The 17,491-nt window shown below is 38.5% G+C and overlaps 1 protein-coding gene across 2 annotated transcripts; it reads right to left on the minus strand.

The window, feature by feature from the left end:
• Window positions 1-1,199: 1,199 nt before the first annotated feature.
• Window positions 1,200-5,260, minus strand: LOC131596445 (diaminopimelate decarboxylase 1, chloroplastic-like). Of its 2 annotated transcripts, XM_058869095.1 has the most exons (9): window positions 4,501-5,260; window positions 4,208-4,382; window positions 3,347-3,496; window positions 2,935-3,096; window positions 2,428-2,613; window positions 2,213-2,335; window positions 2,000-2,089; window positions 1,561-1,652; window positions 1,200-1,522 (listed from the first exon to the last, which is right to left on the minus strand). In XM_058869095.1, exons 1-8 carry the CDS (start codon window positions 4,974-4,976, stop codon window positions 1,572-1,574), a joined length of 1,443 nt encoding a protein of 480 aa, XP_058725078.1. In that variant the 5' UTR covers window positions 4,977-5,260; the 3' UTR covers window positions 1,200-1,522; window positions 1,561-1,571. The 2 variants fall into 2 exon arrangements, with proteins under 2 accessions (XP_058725078.1, XP_058725077.1); XM_058869094.1 differs by having other exon boundaries at window positions 1,200-1,652; window positions 4,501-5,259.
• Window positions 5,261-17,491: the final 12,231 nt, after the last annotated feature.

Genomic DNA, 17,491 nt, shown 5'->3' on the forward strand with positions numbered 1-17,491 from the left:
TTGGTTCGGCGAATTTTAGTTTTTACCGGGCCGTTTTTTGTTTATAATAACCGGTGCGTGTCCTTTTTGTATGTATTGTCGTTTACCATGTAAAATCGGACTGATTCAATACATATATAATATAAGTATGTTTTATGTTGTCATTGCCATTTTTATGCCTATTTTGTATGCATTTGGTATTGTTAACCCAAAACAGAATGCAAGTCTTAAAATTTGAAATTCACCTCTGTTTCTGCATAATTCGGAAGTTCATTTTCGAATTATACATGTTTTTAGACCAATTTCGGAAGTTCATTTCCGAAACTTCCACTGAATGCAGGATAAGGTTTGTTGGGCCATTATTACTCCAATAAGTCTATAAATACAACACACTCTTCTTCATCATCTTCACACCACAAAACACAAATGACACAAACCTAACCCCCACCTAGCACTCATCTACTTCACCAGTGGCTACCCGATGCCGTTCCAATTCCGCTTCCCGCGCGACACGCCGTTTGCGGACTTGATAACGTCGCTCAACACGCTATTGCAATATACAGAAAATCGGAAGGTTGTCAAGCTTGAGTACTGCTCACCATCGCTTAACGACGACGGAGACGTTGAGTTCAAACCATTCGAGGTCAAGAACGACGAAGATTTAGCGGTTTTGTGGACAACTTTCGACCGGTTTTCTTCGAAGGATCTGATCGTGTTGGATGCGAAACTTCAAAGATCGGGGGCCGACGTTATCAAAATGTTGACTCATCCTCACCTACCCGTGTTTAACAATATGTAACTTTAATCTTATGTAATGTGATCGATGTAATCTTCATCCGTTAAATAAATCGAATCGTTGTTGTTTGTTATTTTTCTTCTGTAATCAGACCTTATTTCGGAAGTGCATTTTCGAATTCTTCAAAGGGGGGGTGAATTCGGAGATGCACTTCCGAATTCACCTATTTTCTGGAAAAAAAACTATTTCGGATTTACATTTCCGAAATCAATGTTTTTCATCAAAAAAACACGTTTTCGGAAGTACATTTCCGAAACCACATTTTTCTCATAAAATAAGTGACTTCGGAAATGCATTTCCGAAACAGGGAGTATTTTAGAGATTTCACCAGGGGTGGCCAAGAAAATAGGAAGGTGGGTAAAGAAAGTTCCTAATCTTTTTAGATGATAGATTACAATGAATCCATTTAAAAGCTTTCTACACATACACATGTAACAAACATTAGATTATAAAATTATTCTCTTATATTGTATTATTATCAAAATCAAATTAAAAAGTGTTGTTTTCAAATTGTTATTTCAACAATCAAGTGTGGTTAAAGTGGTTCTTGGTGGTGATATGGATGATAATTAGTGATAATCCAAGTGATAGTCATCGGTGCGAGTAACTGGGTGCAATGACCAATGGTGGACTATGATGATCAAAACCAAAAGACCACATTCTTGTTCAAGAGTGTACATTAGAATCAAAACCAAAAGACCACATTCTTGAACAAGGAAAGATCCTAACCTCACAAGCCTCGGATAATTTAAATCAGTTAAAGCCCCTCAAAGAACCGGATATGGTTTAAATCAGTTTAAAGCCCCTCAAAGAACCGGATATGGTCTTCGAATGTTTCACCGTGTCTGATTTTGCTCAATGATCCATCATCTTCAACCTGAAATATTTTACAAAAGATATCATTTTTCAAGACAAATCATAGATGGAGTTGAAAGTGTTTTTTCATGCAAAGGTGTAATTCTTATCATACAACTGCAAACAAATAATATAGCAATCAATATTACAATTTCCAGGTATTAAGTGTAACAAGCTTTTTTTTTGTTTCTTTTACTCAAAACCTGAGAAAAGCTATTAAAAGGATCTCTTCTATAATCGTTTACCTAACAATTCATTAGTTTTCATTAACAATTATTGAAATGTGTTTCTTTGTCCCAAAACCAATTTCTTGTACTATTCAAAAGCATGGCTAACTACATTAGCAAATGAAGAAAGATTGGTCCTTACCCAATACTCCGGAGGACGCATCTTTAGATTGTAAGTAGATGCCATACTCATGCAATAAGCACCAGCATCATGAACAACCAGACCAGTACCCTGCAAGAAACTCAGATTAGATAGTCAAACTTCAAACAAGTTGAGATTATTGTCATCATCATCATAGTAATGTAAATAAAATATTTATGCAACTATTTAATACATATCAATACATTATAGTACCTTGGCAGGAGTTGGAAGTTCTCTTCCTTTTCCTAAGAAATCGGCAGACTCACAAACAGGGCCGACCACGTCAAAAGTAGCTATCTCGGCATTTGCTGGGGCAGGGGAAACCAGTTCTATATGCTGCATTAAAAACAATATGACATTAAACATTCATTAATATCAATGATTTATAAGATAAGCTAAAAGAGAATAACAGGTACTTAAACAAATACCTGATAAGCGTCATAAAGACTTGGGCGGATAAGTTCAGCCATACTTCCGTCAATCACAATAAAGTTTTTAGAGCCATTGGTTTTGACACCTGTCACCCGGTTAACCAAGCAACAGGTATTTGCTATAAGTGATCTCCCCGGTTCAATGATGAGCTTAAGACCACGGGAAAGAACAAGCTCCCGCACCTACTCCAACCGAAAAAAATTAATAAATTCAATTAGGAGGGTTAGTGTGAATACGATTAAATAAGAACAGGGAGTATAAGATACATAAAAACTTATGTCCTGTTCAACGCAGACAACTACAGGATCACATTTGACAACAGACATCTAATAATTTGTGTATGGCATGAGTTTATCCTTTGCATAATTGTGTCTCTCATTAATGGAAAAAAAATTAATAATTTGTATACGACATGATTTTATTCCTTATTCTAGAAAAGAATTATGACCTAAATCACATATTATATGAAAAGATGAAGTGAGTTATATGGATAGAGTCCTCACAGTATCGATTAAATCTCTGGGTTTAGGAAGGACGGCACCGGCATGATAATAATCTATCCCAAGTCCACCACCAATATTCAAATAGTCAACTTCAAAACCCTGAGCTCGGATTTCGTCAATATAGTTGACCATAATAGCGGCAGCATCCCTGAAAATATCTACCTGGAAAGGAGGGAAAATAGCAAGCAACAACCACTTCAACATTCATATTTAGGTAAAGATTAAGAATCAAAGACAACAGTGCAAATTGACCTAACAATGCATAAATAAAAGAAGAAAAGTATATCCCAAAGCAATAAAGAACAAATAATAAGTAATAATAAAGGAAGAAAATATAGATGGCAGAAAAGTGTATCCCAAAGTATTAAAGCACAAAATGAAGCAGATAAACAAAGATTTTTTTTTGTATAACCTTGGTAATGGTTGATCCAAGGTGACAGTGAGCTCCTACAAGCTTTAACTCAACAGGGTGCTCCTTGACAGCATCTAAAAACCACTGCAGCTTCTCATTTCTAATGCCAAACTTAGAGTTCTTATTCCCGGTGGCAACATAAGGATGGACCTAAAGATTCCAAATATAAACCAAAAGATTAACCAATGCATATGGAGGCAACATAGGAATACAAAAATATCCATTGCTTGTGAATGTTGTAGATCGTTCATAGTTTAAAAGTATGAACAGTTAGCCCTGAGAAATGTGGAAAACAGAACTTAGATGAATGTCTTGGTGATACAGATCCTCATTTTCTTCTATGTTAAAAACTTACTTCAGCCTCGTCAATACTATACTAGTAGCTAAATTCAGTGTTGTGTTAGCAGAAAAATAGTGGATTGTTAAAATTCTGCTGTGCAAATATAGCGCCTATTTGACAACATTTTGTACTAAATGGCGTATCGCATAACAACAGCGGATTGTTAAAATTCTGCTGTGCAATAGTGCCATAGCGCCTATTTGACAACATTTTATACTAAATAGAGTATCGCATGACAATAGCATTTTGTCTAAGTTCTGCTACGCTGTAGCTATATAACGTCGCTGTAGTGGCTATTTAACAGCATTGGCTATAATATTACCATATTTTTTAAAAAACTTCACATTTAATTTTCCCTTTGAAAGCATCTTTGTGGCTGTTTAAACCGCAGTTGCTTATTATTTAGTATCAATTTACCAACAAATGATAAGAAAATAACATCTTGTCGCCAAAAATTGCTAAAAGCTCTAAGTGAACCACAAGATTCTGCAACTAAGTAAATAAACTAACAATTAATATACCTGTGGATCAACATCCGGATTAATCCGAAGTAAAACATTCACCCTCTTTCCAGCAATTCTTGCGGCTGCTACAATGTTTTCCAAGTCAAACTCACTATCAATGTTGACAAACACGCCTGCTTCAGCAGCCAAGACCAAATCCTCCAAGATTTTCCCATTTCCATTAAAGATACACCTATTCATTAATGTAGTAGCCAACAATTACACCTCATAAACTTTCAACAACAGAAAAGTACAACCGAACATCAAAACCGAATCCATTCAAAATCATGTATATGAAAAAAAGCTTAAACCTTGTGGGATCAAATCCAGCACGAAGAGCGAGTTTAAGCTCATTTCCACTAACAAGCACAGCACCACAACCCAAGGTGTTCAAATGCTCCAAAATCTTGTAATTGTTATTGGCCTTAATAGCATAACCAATAATAGACGTTAACCCTTCCAATGCAGTCTTATAAGCTTCAACATTTCTAGTAATTTGGGGTTTAGAATACAAATAAAAAGGTCTTTTTTCAACAGATTCCATAATCTGGTCCACCTTAAGACCCTCACAGTATAGATACCCATCTTCGGACTTGCTGAAACAATGCTGAAAATGAGTGTCTTGTAATGGGGTTTTGGTTGTGTTTTGAGATAGAACTGCTCTGAGAAGGGTGGGTTTGGATTTGAGAGGGAAGAGAAGGTTTTGAGGTAAAGGGGTTTTGGTGAAAGAGTGATTGTAGGTTTTGGGAAGGGAACAAGAGTGAGAGAGGAGGTGTGTACCTGCCATGGTGATGATGGTAGAGAAGTGAAAACCCTAGAATTGGAAGAACCGAATTTGATTAGCGAGGGATTGGAGTAATGCTTTAGCGTCGGCTTTTGGAGTAAGAGGTTGATGGCTATGGAGTAAGATTGAACAGTGTGCTGAAAACGGTGCGTTTTGGAGGACCAGTAGAAGAAAGCTAATGCGTTTTTGGCGTCGCTTGAGTTTTTTAGTTCTAACAAGATTTGTTCTAATAATGGAACTGAATTTGTCCCGATTGTCCCAATTCTGTTTAGTTCCGAAAGAGTTGTGTAGTGAGGGACCATATTCTGTTTAAAGGTTGATGAGTTAAGATATGGGAAAGGTCGGGTACCAAAGACCCGGATGATGAAAAAGGTTCCAACCCAATGAAGGAAAACATCTGAGGCGCCACAAAGAGTCTTAGCGTGCCAAATCCCAACAAAAACCCATGGATACAAGATTCAACTCAACCTAAGGAGGATATGAACCAAATATCACATGCAGTAGATGAATCGTATAATCCACAGCAAGTCAGTAGCGAGGAGCAGAGATTACTCAACCATGACAATGGGGAGAACATTCACCCCCCAGCCAAAGAGGTCGATAGGAATTATGGGGACGAAGAGAAAAGCGGGGTGGGACGGAGATCAAGCATCAAATCAAATGAGGCAGCCCAATTATACAAAGAAAGAAGAAAGAGAAGATGGTCAATACTGAAGGACAGAAAGATGGCGAGGAGGAGGGGAAAGAAGGAAAGCACCAGCTGTAAATGCAGTCAAAGACTTCATCAAGTAAAAGAGGTTAGTACGAATTCCGACATCATACTGGCTGATAATGAGATAGAAAAGAGTGTTAGAACAAGATTTGTTCTGATCAATTATCTTAGTTTTGATGATAACAATAATATGAATTTTGCTTAAGATAATATGGTACTCTAATTCAATGCAATTTCCTTTTCAGGAAATATATAAAGAGTATGCATAATTCAGCGCTCAGAAGCTTTGTCTCAAATGGTTCAGCATGCAACATCAGAACATGGTCTGGCAAGACATCAGAAGATGGTCGAAGCAGAATCAGAACATGGATCTATGGAAGCATCAGAAGAACAAGAGAACAGAAGCACTGAAGTTCTGATGGTATCACGCTCAGAAGCACTTCAAGGTCAAAAGATCAGAAGATGCTTTGCACCAAGCTGTTTGACTCTGATGATAATCAAACGCTGTATTTACAAACATCAGATCAGAAGAAAGTACAAGTGGCAGGCTACGCTGACTGACAAAAGGAACGTTAGAAGCTATTAAAGGCAACGTCAGTAGACACAACGTGAACAAGGCTCGAGGTAGTTGACAAAAGCGTATAACATTAAATGCGATGCTGTACGGAACACGCAAAGCATTAAATGCACTCAACGGTCATCTTCTCAAACGCCTATATATATGAAGTTCTGATGAGAAGCAAGGTTAACGATTCTGGAACAAAACAACTCATATTAACTTGCTGAAACTCTGTTCAAATCAAAACTCAGAATCTTCATCTTCATCAAAGCTCACTACATTGCTGTTGTAATATATTAGTGAGATTAAGCTTAAACGTTAAGAGAAATATCACAGTTTGTGATTATAGCTTTTAAGAAGCATTGTAATACTCTTAGAAAGATTACATTAAGTTGTAAGTAACTAGAGTGATCGTGTTGATCAGAATACTCTAGGAAGTCTTAGCTTGTGTCTAAGCAGTTGTAACTAGAGTGATCGTGTTGATCAGAATACTCTAGGAAGTCTTAGCTTGTGTCTAAGCAGTTGTAATTAGAGTGATCACGTGGTGGTCAGGATACTCTAAGAAAGTCTTAGCTTGTGTCTAAGCAGTTGTTCCTGGAGTAATCAGGTTGTGATCAGGATACTCTAGAAGACTTAGTTGCGGACTAAGTGGAAAACCATTGTAATCCGTGCGATTAGTGGATTAAATCCTCAGTTGAGGTAAATCATCTCTGCGGGGGTGGACTGGAGTAGTTTAGTTAACAACGAACCAGGATAAAAATAACTGTGCAATTTATTTTTATCTGTCAAGTTTTTAAAGCTACACTTATTCAAACCCCCCCTTTCTAAGTGTTTTTCTATCCTTCAATTGGCATCAGAGCGCCGGTTCTAAGGTGCAAGCACTTAACCGTGTTTAGAAAAGATTCAGGAAGAGAAAAACGCTTCAGTTAAAAGATGGCTGGTGAATCTCAAGCAAATCCAACTCCATCTACATCTGGCTCTGCTGAGCAATACAACGGTAACAATGGTTATACTAGACCACCAGTATTTGATGGTGAAAACTTTGAATACTGGAAAGATAAACTGGAAAGTTACTTTCTTGGTCTAGATGGTGATCTATGGGATCTTCTGATGGATGGTTACAAACATCCAGTAAATGCCAGAGGCGTAAAGCTGACAAGGCAAGAAATGAATGATGATCAGAAAAAGCTTTTCAGGAATCATCATAAATGCAGAACTGTTTTGCTGAATGCTATCTCTCATGCTGAGTATGAGAAGATATCTAACAGGGAAACGGCATATGACATATATGAGTCCTTGAAAATGACTCATGAAGGAAATGCTCAAGTCAAGGAGACTAAAGCTCTAGCTTTAATCCAGAAGTATGAAGCCTTCAAGATGGAGGATGATGAAGACATTGAAAAGATGTTTTCAAGATTTCAAACTCTTACTGCTGGATTGAGAGTTCTTGACAAGGGATACACCAAGGCTGATCACGTAAAGAAGATCATCAGAAGCTTACCCAGAAGATGGGGTCCTATGGTGACTGCATTCAAGATTGCAAAGAATCTGAATGAAGTTTCTCTGGAAGAGCTCATCAGTGCCTTGAGAAGTCATGAAATAGAGCTGGACGCAAATGAGCCTCAAAAGAAAGGTAAGTCTATTGCATTAAAATCTAATATCAAGAAATGCACTAACGCCTTTCAGGCTAGAGAAGAAGATCCTGAAGAATCAGAATCTGAAGAAGAAGATGAACTGTCCTTGATCTCCAGAAGGCTAAATCAACTCTGGAAGACCAAGCAAAGGAAGTTCAGAGGCTTCAGAAGTTCAAAGAAATTTGAACGTGGAGAATCTTCTGATGACAGAAGATCTGACAAGAAGAAGGCTGTCTGCTATGAGTGCAATGAGCCTGGACATTACAAGAATGAGTGTCCGAAACTTCAGAAAGAAAATCCCAAGAAGAAGTTTCATAAGAAGAAAGGTCTTATGGCAACCTGGGATGAGTCAGAAGTTGATTCAGACTCTGAAGATGAGCAGGCCAACTGTGCGCTGATGGCGACAGAAGATGACGGATCAGAATCTACATCAGAATCAGATTCTGAAGAGGTATTTTCTGAACTTACTAGAGATGAGTTAGTTTCCGGTCTAACTGAACTTCTGGAACTCAAGTCTCAGATTAGTCTCAAATACAAAAAGCTGAAAAAGCAATTTGAATTTGAAACTAAGAAGCTGGAATTGGAAAATTCTGAACTAAAGGAAAAAGTTTTAAATTTATCCAAAAACAGTGGATCTCCTTCTGAAACAGAAAAAGCCATTCCTAGCATGAATCATATTCTGAAAGAATATGACTTGAGCTTCAGAAAATTTTTATCTAGAAGCATAGGCAGAAGTCAACTTGCTTCTATGATATATGCTGTGTCTGGAAACAAAAGAGTCGGCATTGGTTTTGAGGGTGAAACCCCATACAAACTTGAACCTGTTGATGAAATGAAATTCACATACAAGCCATTGTATGATCAGTTCAAGTATGGCCACTCCCATGATATTAGGCACACATCACATGCACAAAGCTTTCACGTTACACACACTAAGAAGCATGTGACACAACCTAGGAAATATCATGAAACTCACATTAAGAATTATCATTCTGTTCCTCCTGTTAAATATTTTGCTAAACCCAAGTTCAATCAGAACTTGAGAAAAACTAACAAGAAAGGACCCAAGAAAATGTGGGTACCTAAGGATAAGATTATTCCTATTGCAGATATCCTTGGCTGCAATAAGGACAAAGCACAACATGTCATGGTACCTGGACTCTGGATGCTCACGACACATGACAGGAAGAAGGTCTATGTTCCAAGACCTGGTGCTTAAGTCTGGAGGAGAAGTCAAGTTTGGAGGAGATCAGAAGGGCAAGATAATTGGCTCTGGAACTATAAAGTCTGGTAACTCTCCTTCCATTTCAAATGTACTTCTTGTAGAAGGATTAACACATAACCTCTTATCTATCAGTCAATTGAGTGACAATGGTTATGATATAATCTTTAATCAAAAGTCTTGCAAGGCTGTAAATCAGAAGGATGGCTCAATCCTATTTACTGGCAAGAGGAAGAACAACATTTATAAGACAGATCTGCAAGATCTTATGAGTCAGAAGGTGACTTGTCTTATGTCTGTTTCTGAAGAGCAGTGGGTCTGGCACAGAAGATTAGGTCATGCTAGTTTGAGAAAGATCTCTCAGATTAACAAACTGGATCTGGTCAGAGGACTCCCTAATCTGAAATTCAAATCAGATGCTCTTTGTGAAGCATGTCAGAAGGGCAAGTTCTCCAAACCTGCATTCAAGTCCAAGAATGTTGTTTCTACCTCAAGGCCATTAGAACTCTTTCACATTGATCTGTTTGGCCCTGTCAAAACAGCATCTGTCAGAGGGAAGAAATATGGATTAGTCATCGTAGATGATTATAGCCGCTGGACTTGGGTAAAATTCTTGAAACACAAGGATGAGACTCATTTAGTGTTCTTTGATTTCTGCATTCAGACCTATTCTAAATAAGACTCCTTATGAATTGTGGAAGAATAGAAAGCCCAACATTTCATATTTCCATCCTTTTGGATGTGTATGCTTTATTCTGAACACTAAAGATCATCTTGGTAAGTTTGATTCCAAAGCACAAAAATGTTTCCTTCTTGGATATTCTGAACGCTCAAAAGACTACAGAGTATACAATACTGAAACATTGATTGTAGAAGAATCATTCAATATCAGGTTTGATGATAAGCTTGGTTCTGAAAAACCAAAGCAGTTTGATAATTTTGCAGATTGTGATATTGATATATCAGAAGTTGCTGAGCCAAGAAGCAACGCATCAGAAGCAGAGCTTCTCAGAAGCAAAGAATCTGAAGATCAAGTATCAGCTTCTCTGGAGGATCTAAGCATTTCTGAAGAACCATCTGTCAGAAGATCATCCAGACTCATCTCTGGTCATTCAGAAGATGTCATTCTTGGAAAGAAGGATGATCCAATCAGAACAAGAGCATTCCTTAAGAACAATGCAGACTGTCAATTAGGTCTTGTATCTTTGATCGAGCCAACTTCTGTTGATCATGCTCTAGAAGATCCAGACTGGATAATTGCTATGCAAGAAGAACTGAATCAGTTTACAAGGAATGATGTTTGGGATCTTGTTCCTAGACCAGATGGATTCAATATAATAGGTACAAAATGGGTCTTCAGAAACAAGCCCAGAATGAGAAGATGAGAAGTTCTTATGTATGGGTATCTTCTGAAATGAATTTTTTTTTAAGAAGTTCTGATTGAAATCAATTAGAATTGTGATTCAGTTATTACTAACGTTTCATTGTCTAAGTTGATTCAGAATCTCTTTAAAAGCAAAACAGCTGAAACTGGCTATCCAGATGGTAAACACGTGTTCACTATTCCTGGACAAGCGTGCGTGCAGTTGAGGGGACGTCTACTTAGGTAACTGTGCAAATCACGTCTTTTGTCATTATTATCTCTCCTCACGTCACGTAACATTAAATGCTTTTCATCATTTACTCTCTTTCAGTTTTCTTTTTATATTCTTCAAACGTTTCTTTTTCGTTCTCTCTCTTTACATTCATATCATAAACCCTAGCAGTTTCCAATATCTGCAACTTCATCATGAATCCATCGTCAAGCTCTGGGAATCAAGATAATGATCGGAAACAAAAGAGAAAGGCAACTGCTGAACCAGAAACCAAACCAAAAAGAGTAAGGATCACCTATGACCCTCTCAAAGTGAACCCGTTTGAAGCTATGATGTCTGGAAATTACTCTAGACGTATGTATCAACCCCTTGACGGTACCCCTCAATCACCTCCCTCTTCAAAGACCTCCACCACCTCTTCCTCCTCATTCATCCTCTCGGAACCACCTTCTTCACCATCTGATATCTCCTCTCCTTCAACCCATCCATCAGATATTTCTTCATCTCTCTCACACCCTTTTCCCACCAGAACACCTAATCCCTATAGTGTTGTTCTTCCCGACTCCAGGTTCACTGTCAACCCTCCAACCCCTATCACTCAATCATATCTGGAGATTTTACATTCTGATGTAAATGGCTGGTTGGAGATTCTGGGTGCTGCTCACCTTAACCATCTGGATGAGTATGCTACAAGCAACCTTTGGAATACCTTTCGTCAGGATTTTCTGGTTAGGGCTACAGACACGCAGAGAAGGATCATGTATGAAGCTCCTGGTATTCGTGGTCTTCGGTTGGAAGCTGGTGAAAGCAGCAATCACCATCTCATCAGGAACAGAAGTGTTCTTGAGAAGAAGATACCTGCAGATGAGTTGGAAGAAGAAAATCTCTGCAGAGACATCGTGGTGTGGAAACCATGGTTTCCTGTGCTGACTGGAGATTTTCAGTGGTTGTTTAACTGGTTCAGAATGAACCCTTCTGACAAAGCACCTCACATGGTCTTTCCAGTAGTGGTTTATCCTGCTGAAGTTGCTGGTCCTACTCCTCCAACAAACCTAGCAGCTATTCTTCAAGCGTTGGAAGATGGAACTTCTGAGCTGCCTGAACCAGAATATGCTAAGGCTACTTCTGAGTCAGACTCAGATGAGGAAATGGAAGATGCGCAAGCTGAAGATCTCCCAGAAGATCACCCTGCTGAGATTGCTGTCCCTTTTGGCAGAAATTCAGGTGCCTCTTCTTCTGGTGAAACCTCAGCTCTGATGGAGACCTTGGAAGCTCTTCATCAGAATCAAGCTATGCTGGCTTCTCGTTTAGACGCGCAAGAAGTAGCCAATGCTGAGTTTCGCTCTTTCATGGCAAGGCAAGCTACAAGCACTGACGGGATTCATGATGTTCTGGCGCGGATTTTGCGTAGGCTAGGATCTTAGTCCTTTGGTCTGTGTAGTTTTCTTTCCTTGTTGCATCTGTTTTCCTGCATTCCTCTTTTGTAATCTTTCTTGTTGGAATCAATGAAAAGTTATTTGTGTTTCTTTCCTTTTGTCTCTTGCTTTGCATCTGAATCTCTTTCTTTTTGATGTTATGACAAAAAGGGGGAGAAGATAAATGATAAATGATTTGATTAATCTATCAGTTGCTGGGTAAAACTCCCACACATTTACTAACAAGAACTGCAAGTTCTATATGGTTTAAGTGTGTTGCAGGTATAAAGAAGTGAAGAAAATCTTCAAAGCAAACACAAGAAGCAAAACCATAAGAAGCATTATTCTGTAAAAAGAATAAGCTTATGGAAACTGAAGCAAGCTGAGTGCTGTCAAGCTTCAGAATCAGAAGCACTGAGAATAGAATTTGATCCAAAATTTGTCTATTTGCTTTGACAAAATTCTATTTGCTCTGATATATTTTATGTTCTGACTCGTTCATGCTGACTTTTGTCGTTTAGTTTTTGTTCTATAACATTTCAGGATGTAGAGATGCTCTGATGATGCTCTGGTACATTCAACAATGTTCTGATACAAATCTAGCATGAAGTGATGTTGGAAGAAATTCAAAGCTCTGAAGCTATCCGAGGGAAGCAGAAATCAGAAGCTGTGAATGTTCTAAAGATCCAGAAAACTCAAGTTCTGAAGCTGTCCTAAATGGAAGCAGAAATCAGAAGCTGTGAATGTTCTGAAGATCAAAGAAATTCAAGTTCTGAAGCTGTCCTAGATGGAAGCAGGAATCAGAAGCTGGGAATGTTCTAAAGATCAAAGAAATTCAAGTTCTGAAGCTGTCCTGAATGGAAGCAGGAATCAGAAGCTGTGAGTGTTCTAGGGATCTAAAGAAATTCAAGTTCTGAAGCTGTCCAATGGAAGCAGAAGTCAGAAGCTATGAATTCTCTGAAGACAGAAGCTTATGTGATCGTCTCTACCGAAATAATCAGGGAAGTCCTTTATTAAAGTTCTTCGAGTATTTATTTCAGGGGGAGATTATTTATCTCAGGGGGAGATTGTTAATCTCAGGGGGAGACATATTCACATGCTTATGCTATAGCTGTGTAATTTGTCTTTTGCCGTCTGTTCTTTCTGATCGCAAATTCATATCATTTATATATGTTTTTGTCATCATCAAAAAGGGGGAGATTGTTAGAACAAGATTTGTTCTGATCAATTATCTTAGTTTTGATGATAACAATAATATGAATTTTGCTTAAGATAATATGGTACTCTAATTCAATGCAATTTCCTTTTCAGGAAATATATAAAGAGTATGCATAATTCAGCGCTCAGAAGCTTTGTCTCAAATGGTTCAGCATGCAACATCAGAACATGGTCTGGCAAGACATCAGAAGATGGTCGAAGCAGAATCAGAACATGGATCTATGGAAGCATCAGAAGAACAAGAGAACAGAAGCACTGAAGTTCTGATGGTATCACGCTCAGAAGCACTTCAAGGTTAGAAGATCAGAAGATGCTTTGCACCAAGCTGTTTGACTCTGATGATAATCAAACGCTGTATTTACAAACATCAGATCAGAAGAAAGTACAAGTGGCAGGCTACGCTGACTGACAAAAGGAACGTTAGAAACTATTAAAGGCAACGTCAGTAGACACAGCGTGAACAAGGCTCGAGGTAGTTGACAAAAGCGTATAACATTAAATGCGATGCTGTACGGAACACGCAAAGCATTAAATGCACTCAACGGTCATCTTCTCAAACGCCTATATATATGAAGTTCTGATGAGAAGCAAGGTTAACGATTCTGGAACAAAACAACTCATATTAACTTGCTGAAACTCTGTTCAAATCAAAACTCAGAATCTTCATCTTCATCAAAGCTCACTACATTGCTGTTGTAATATATTAGTGAGATTAAGCTTAAACGTTAAGAGAAATATCACAGTTTGTGATTATAGCTTTTAAGAAGCATTGTAATACTCTTAGAAAGATTACATTAAGTTGTAAGTAACTAGAGTGACCGTGTTGATCAGAATACTCTAGGAAGTCTTAGCTTGTGTCTAAGCAGTTGTAACTAGAGTGATCGTGTTGATCAGAATACTCTAGGAAGTCTTAGCTTGTGTCTAAGCAGTTGTAATTAGAGTGATCACGTGGTGGTCAGGATACTCTAAGAAAGTCTTAGCTTGTGTCTAAGCAGTTGTTCCTGGAGTGATCAGGTTGTGATCAGGATACTCTAGAAGACTTAGTTGCGGACTAAGTGGAAAACCATTGTAATCCGTGCGATTAGTGGATTAAATCCTCAGTTGAGGTAAATCATCTCTGCGGGGGTGGACTGGAGTAGTTTAGTTAACAACGAACCAGGATAAAAATAACTGTGCAATTTATTTTTATCTGTCAAGTTTTTAAAGCTACACTTATTCAAACCCCCCCTTTCTAAGTGTTTTTCTATCCTTCAAAGAGGAACTGGGTTTTACTTCATGGGGATGCAAAGGAAATTGCAAGAGATATATGGGATCTGGGAAAGGAGTATGGCATAGTTCACAAAGGAGAAGAAGGAGAAATTCTCCAGGAATTAGTAGTCAAAATGAAGGGGAGAAAAGGTAATCCCTAATGAGTTTAGGGAGTAACAGGGAGAATGATATTTTCATTAGTGATGATTCTGATAAGTTATAATGTTAGAGGGTTAGGGGGCCTAGCAAAGAAACATGAAGTTCAAAAAGTAATCCAAACATATAAACCAAAGGTGATGTGCATTCAAGAAACAAAGATGGATTTGATAGAAAGGAGTCTATGTACATGGTGGTGGGGGAATACAGAGTGTGATTTTCATTATAAACCGTCGGAGGGAAGATCTAGCGGTATCCTCACAATTTGGGACAATAAAGATTTATGCGTCAAAAGAAGAATAGTTAAGGATCACTACATTTGGTTGATCGGAGAATGGGGAGAATCGAAGATAATAGTCAACATCGTGAACGTATATGCACCGTGCGAAGCTAATAGAAAGAGGATATTATGGGAGGAATTAAAAAATGATATTCAAGCAAGGAGCGAAGAGAGGTGGTGTGTGGTTGGCGATTTTAATGCGGTTAGAGAAGAATCTGAGAGAAAAGGAAGAAGCGAAAACTCAAGAAGGGGTGAGATGGAAGATTTTGACAAGTTTATCACAGACACAGATTTGTTGGATTTACCCCTACATGGAAGAAAATTTACTTGGTCTAGAACTGGTGGATCAGCCATGAGCAGATTAGATAGAATATTAGTAACAGAAGCTTGGGACAGTCAGTGGCCGGAAGGTAAACAGAGCAGTCTAGCCAAAGGGTTATCGGACCATTGTCCAATCATGCTGAGAGAGTCAAATCAGAACTGGGGACCAAAGCCTTTCCGTATGTTATCTTGCTGGAGGGATGTAGAAGGCTACCATAATTTCGTTAAGGAAAGATGGAGAAATATGTCGATGGAAGGATGGGGAATGTATGTCCTCAAAGAGAAGTTCAAAAAGATAAAAGAAGCACTCAAGGAGTGGCACAAAGATCACACCCAAAACCTTGGAGAGAAAATAAAGACAATCAAAGAAGAGTTAAACAGATTTGAAAGCAAAGAAGAAACCGCGGGGCTGTCTGATGAAGAAATCAAAGTGAAGAGGGAGAAATCAGCAGAGTTGCACCAGTTATCATTCTTAAATTGCAGTATCCTTTGGCAGAAGTCAAGAATCAAATGGCTAAAGGAAGGAGATGCCAATTCCAAATACTTTCATGGATATATTAATAAGAGAAGAATAGACAACGAAATCATGTACCTCGATGTGAACGGAAGAAGAGTGGAAAGAGTGGAAGATGTGAAGAAGGCCATATTTGAACACTTTAAGGAGAAATTCTCGGTAAAAAACAATGGAATCATAGACACAAATCTGAATTTTAATCGAATCTCAGAGGAGGAGTCAAAGGAGCTGGTCAAGAAATTCTCAGAGGAGGAAATCCGACGAGCAGTATGGGATTGTGACAATTCAAAAAGCCCAGGCCCGGACGGTGTAAACTTCGGGTTTGTGAAGGAATTTTGGGAAGAGGTTAAATCGGATTTCATAAGAGTGTTGGATGAGTTTCATAATCACGGAAGGATGGTTAGAGGGGCAAATTATTCGTTTATCGTGTTAATTCCAAAGAAGAAGAATCCAACAAAACTGGAGGATTTTCGACCAATCTCGCTGATTGGATGCATATATAAGGTGATTGCCAAGATACTATCAAACAGATTAAGAAAAGTGATGGGTTCAATCATTTCGGACACGCAGACAGCCTTCATTTCAGGGAGACAGATTATGGATGGTATGCTAATCGCGAATGAGATAGTGGATGAGGCAAAACGAAAGAAAAAAGAAGTGGTGTTGTTCAAGGTAGACTTCGAAAAGGCATACGACACAGTGGATTGGAAATTTCTAGAGGAAGCAATGGCTAAGATGGGATTCCATGAGAAGTGGAGGAGATGGATTTCGGAATGTTTACAATCAGCTTCGGTTTCAGTTTTGGTGAACGGAAGCCCCACCGAAGAATTTAAGGTGGGCAGAGGACTGAGGCAAGGGGATCCGTTATCCCCTTTTCTATTCTTGATAGTTGCAGAAGGTTTTAGTAGGCTGATGAAAAGAGCAGTTGAGATGGAAAAATTTTATGGCTTTAGATTTGAAAAGGAAAGGAAAGCTTCTCTCATCTCCAATACGCAGATGACACAGTAATTTTTGGAGAAAAAAGGTGGAGTAACATAAGGTGCATAAAGGCAAATCTTGCATTATTTGAAATGATGTCAGGATTGAAAGTCAATTTCCATAAAAGCTGCATTATTGGTGTTAATGTATGTGGATGTTGGCTTCGAGATGCAGCGAAAAGTCTGAACTGTAAGGTTGGATCCATACCGTTCAACTACCTCGGGATCCCTATAGGCGCCAGCCCAAGATCCTTGAAAACTTGGCAACCGGTGGTAAATGCAGTGAGAGCCAGGTTATCAAAATGGAAACACAAACACTTGTCTTATGGAGGTAGAGTGGTTATGTTAAAATCTGTCTTGTCCGCATTACCCGTCTATTTCTTGTCCTTCTTCAAAGCTCCGGCAGGTATCATCTACAAACTCGAATCACTTTTTAAACATTTCTTTTGGGGGGGTAGTGAGGATGAGAGGAAAATTAACTGGATCAAATGGGATAAAATATGTAGACCTATAGAAGAGGGAGGGGTGGGAATAAAGAACTTGAGAGATTTCAATCTCGCGTTACTAGGCAAGTGGGTTTGGAAAATTAGGAAGGAGAGGGGTGGTCTTTGGATCAAAGCGCTGACGGATCGATACGGTGGTACAGAGGGTATTCTTAGAACTAGTG

Source organism: Vicia villosa, linkage group LG4 (assembly GCF_029867415.1).
Source record: "Vicia villosa cultivar HV-30 ecotype Madison, WI linkage group LG4, Vvil1.0, whole genome shotgun sequence".
Classification (NCBI taxonomy): Eukaryota; Viridiplantae; Streptophyta; class Magnoliopsida; order Fabales; family Fabaceae; genus Vicia; species Vicia villosa.

What these genes read in the sequence shown, in the direction of transcription:
- LOC131596445 (XM_058869095.1), bottom strand. Translation starts at nt 4,976, where the DNA reads ATGGCAGGTACACACCTCCTCTCTCACTCTTGTTCCCTTCCCAAAACC. An exon ending in CCAGAGATTTAATCGATACT is followed by an intron (nt 2,614 to 2,934) that starts GTGAGGACTCTA and finishes CGGTTGGAGTAG; the next exon opens with GTGCGGGAGCTTGTTCTTTC. An exon ending in TGCGTCCTCCGGAGTATTGG is followed by an intron (nt 1,653 to 1,999) that starts GTAAGGACCAAT and finishes AAAATATTTCAG; the next exon opens with GTTGAAGATGATGGATCATT.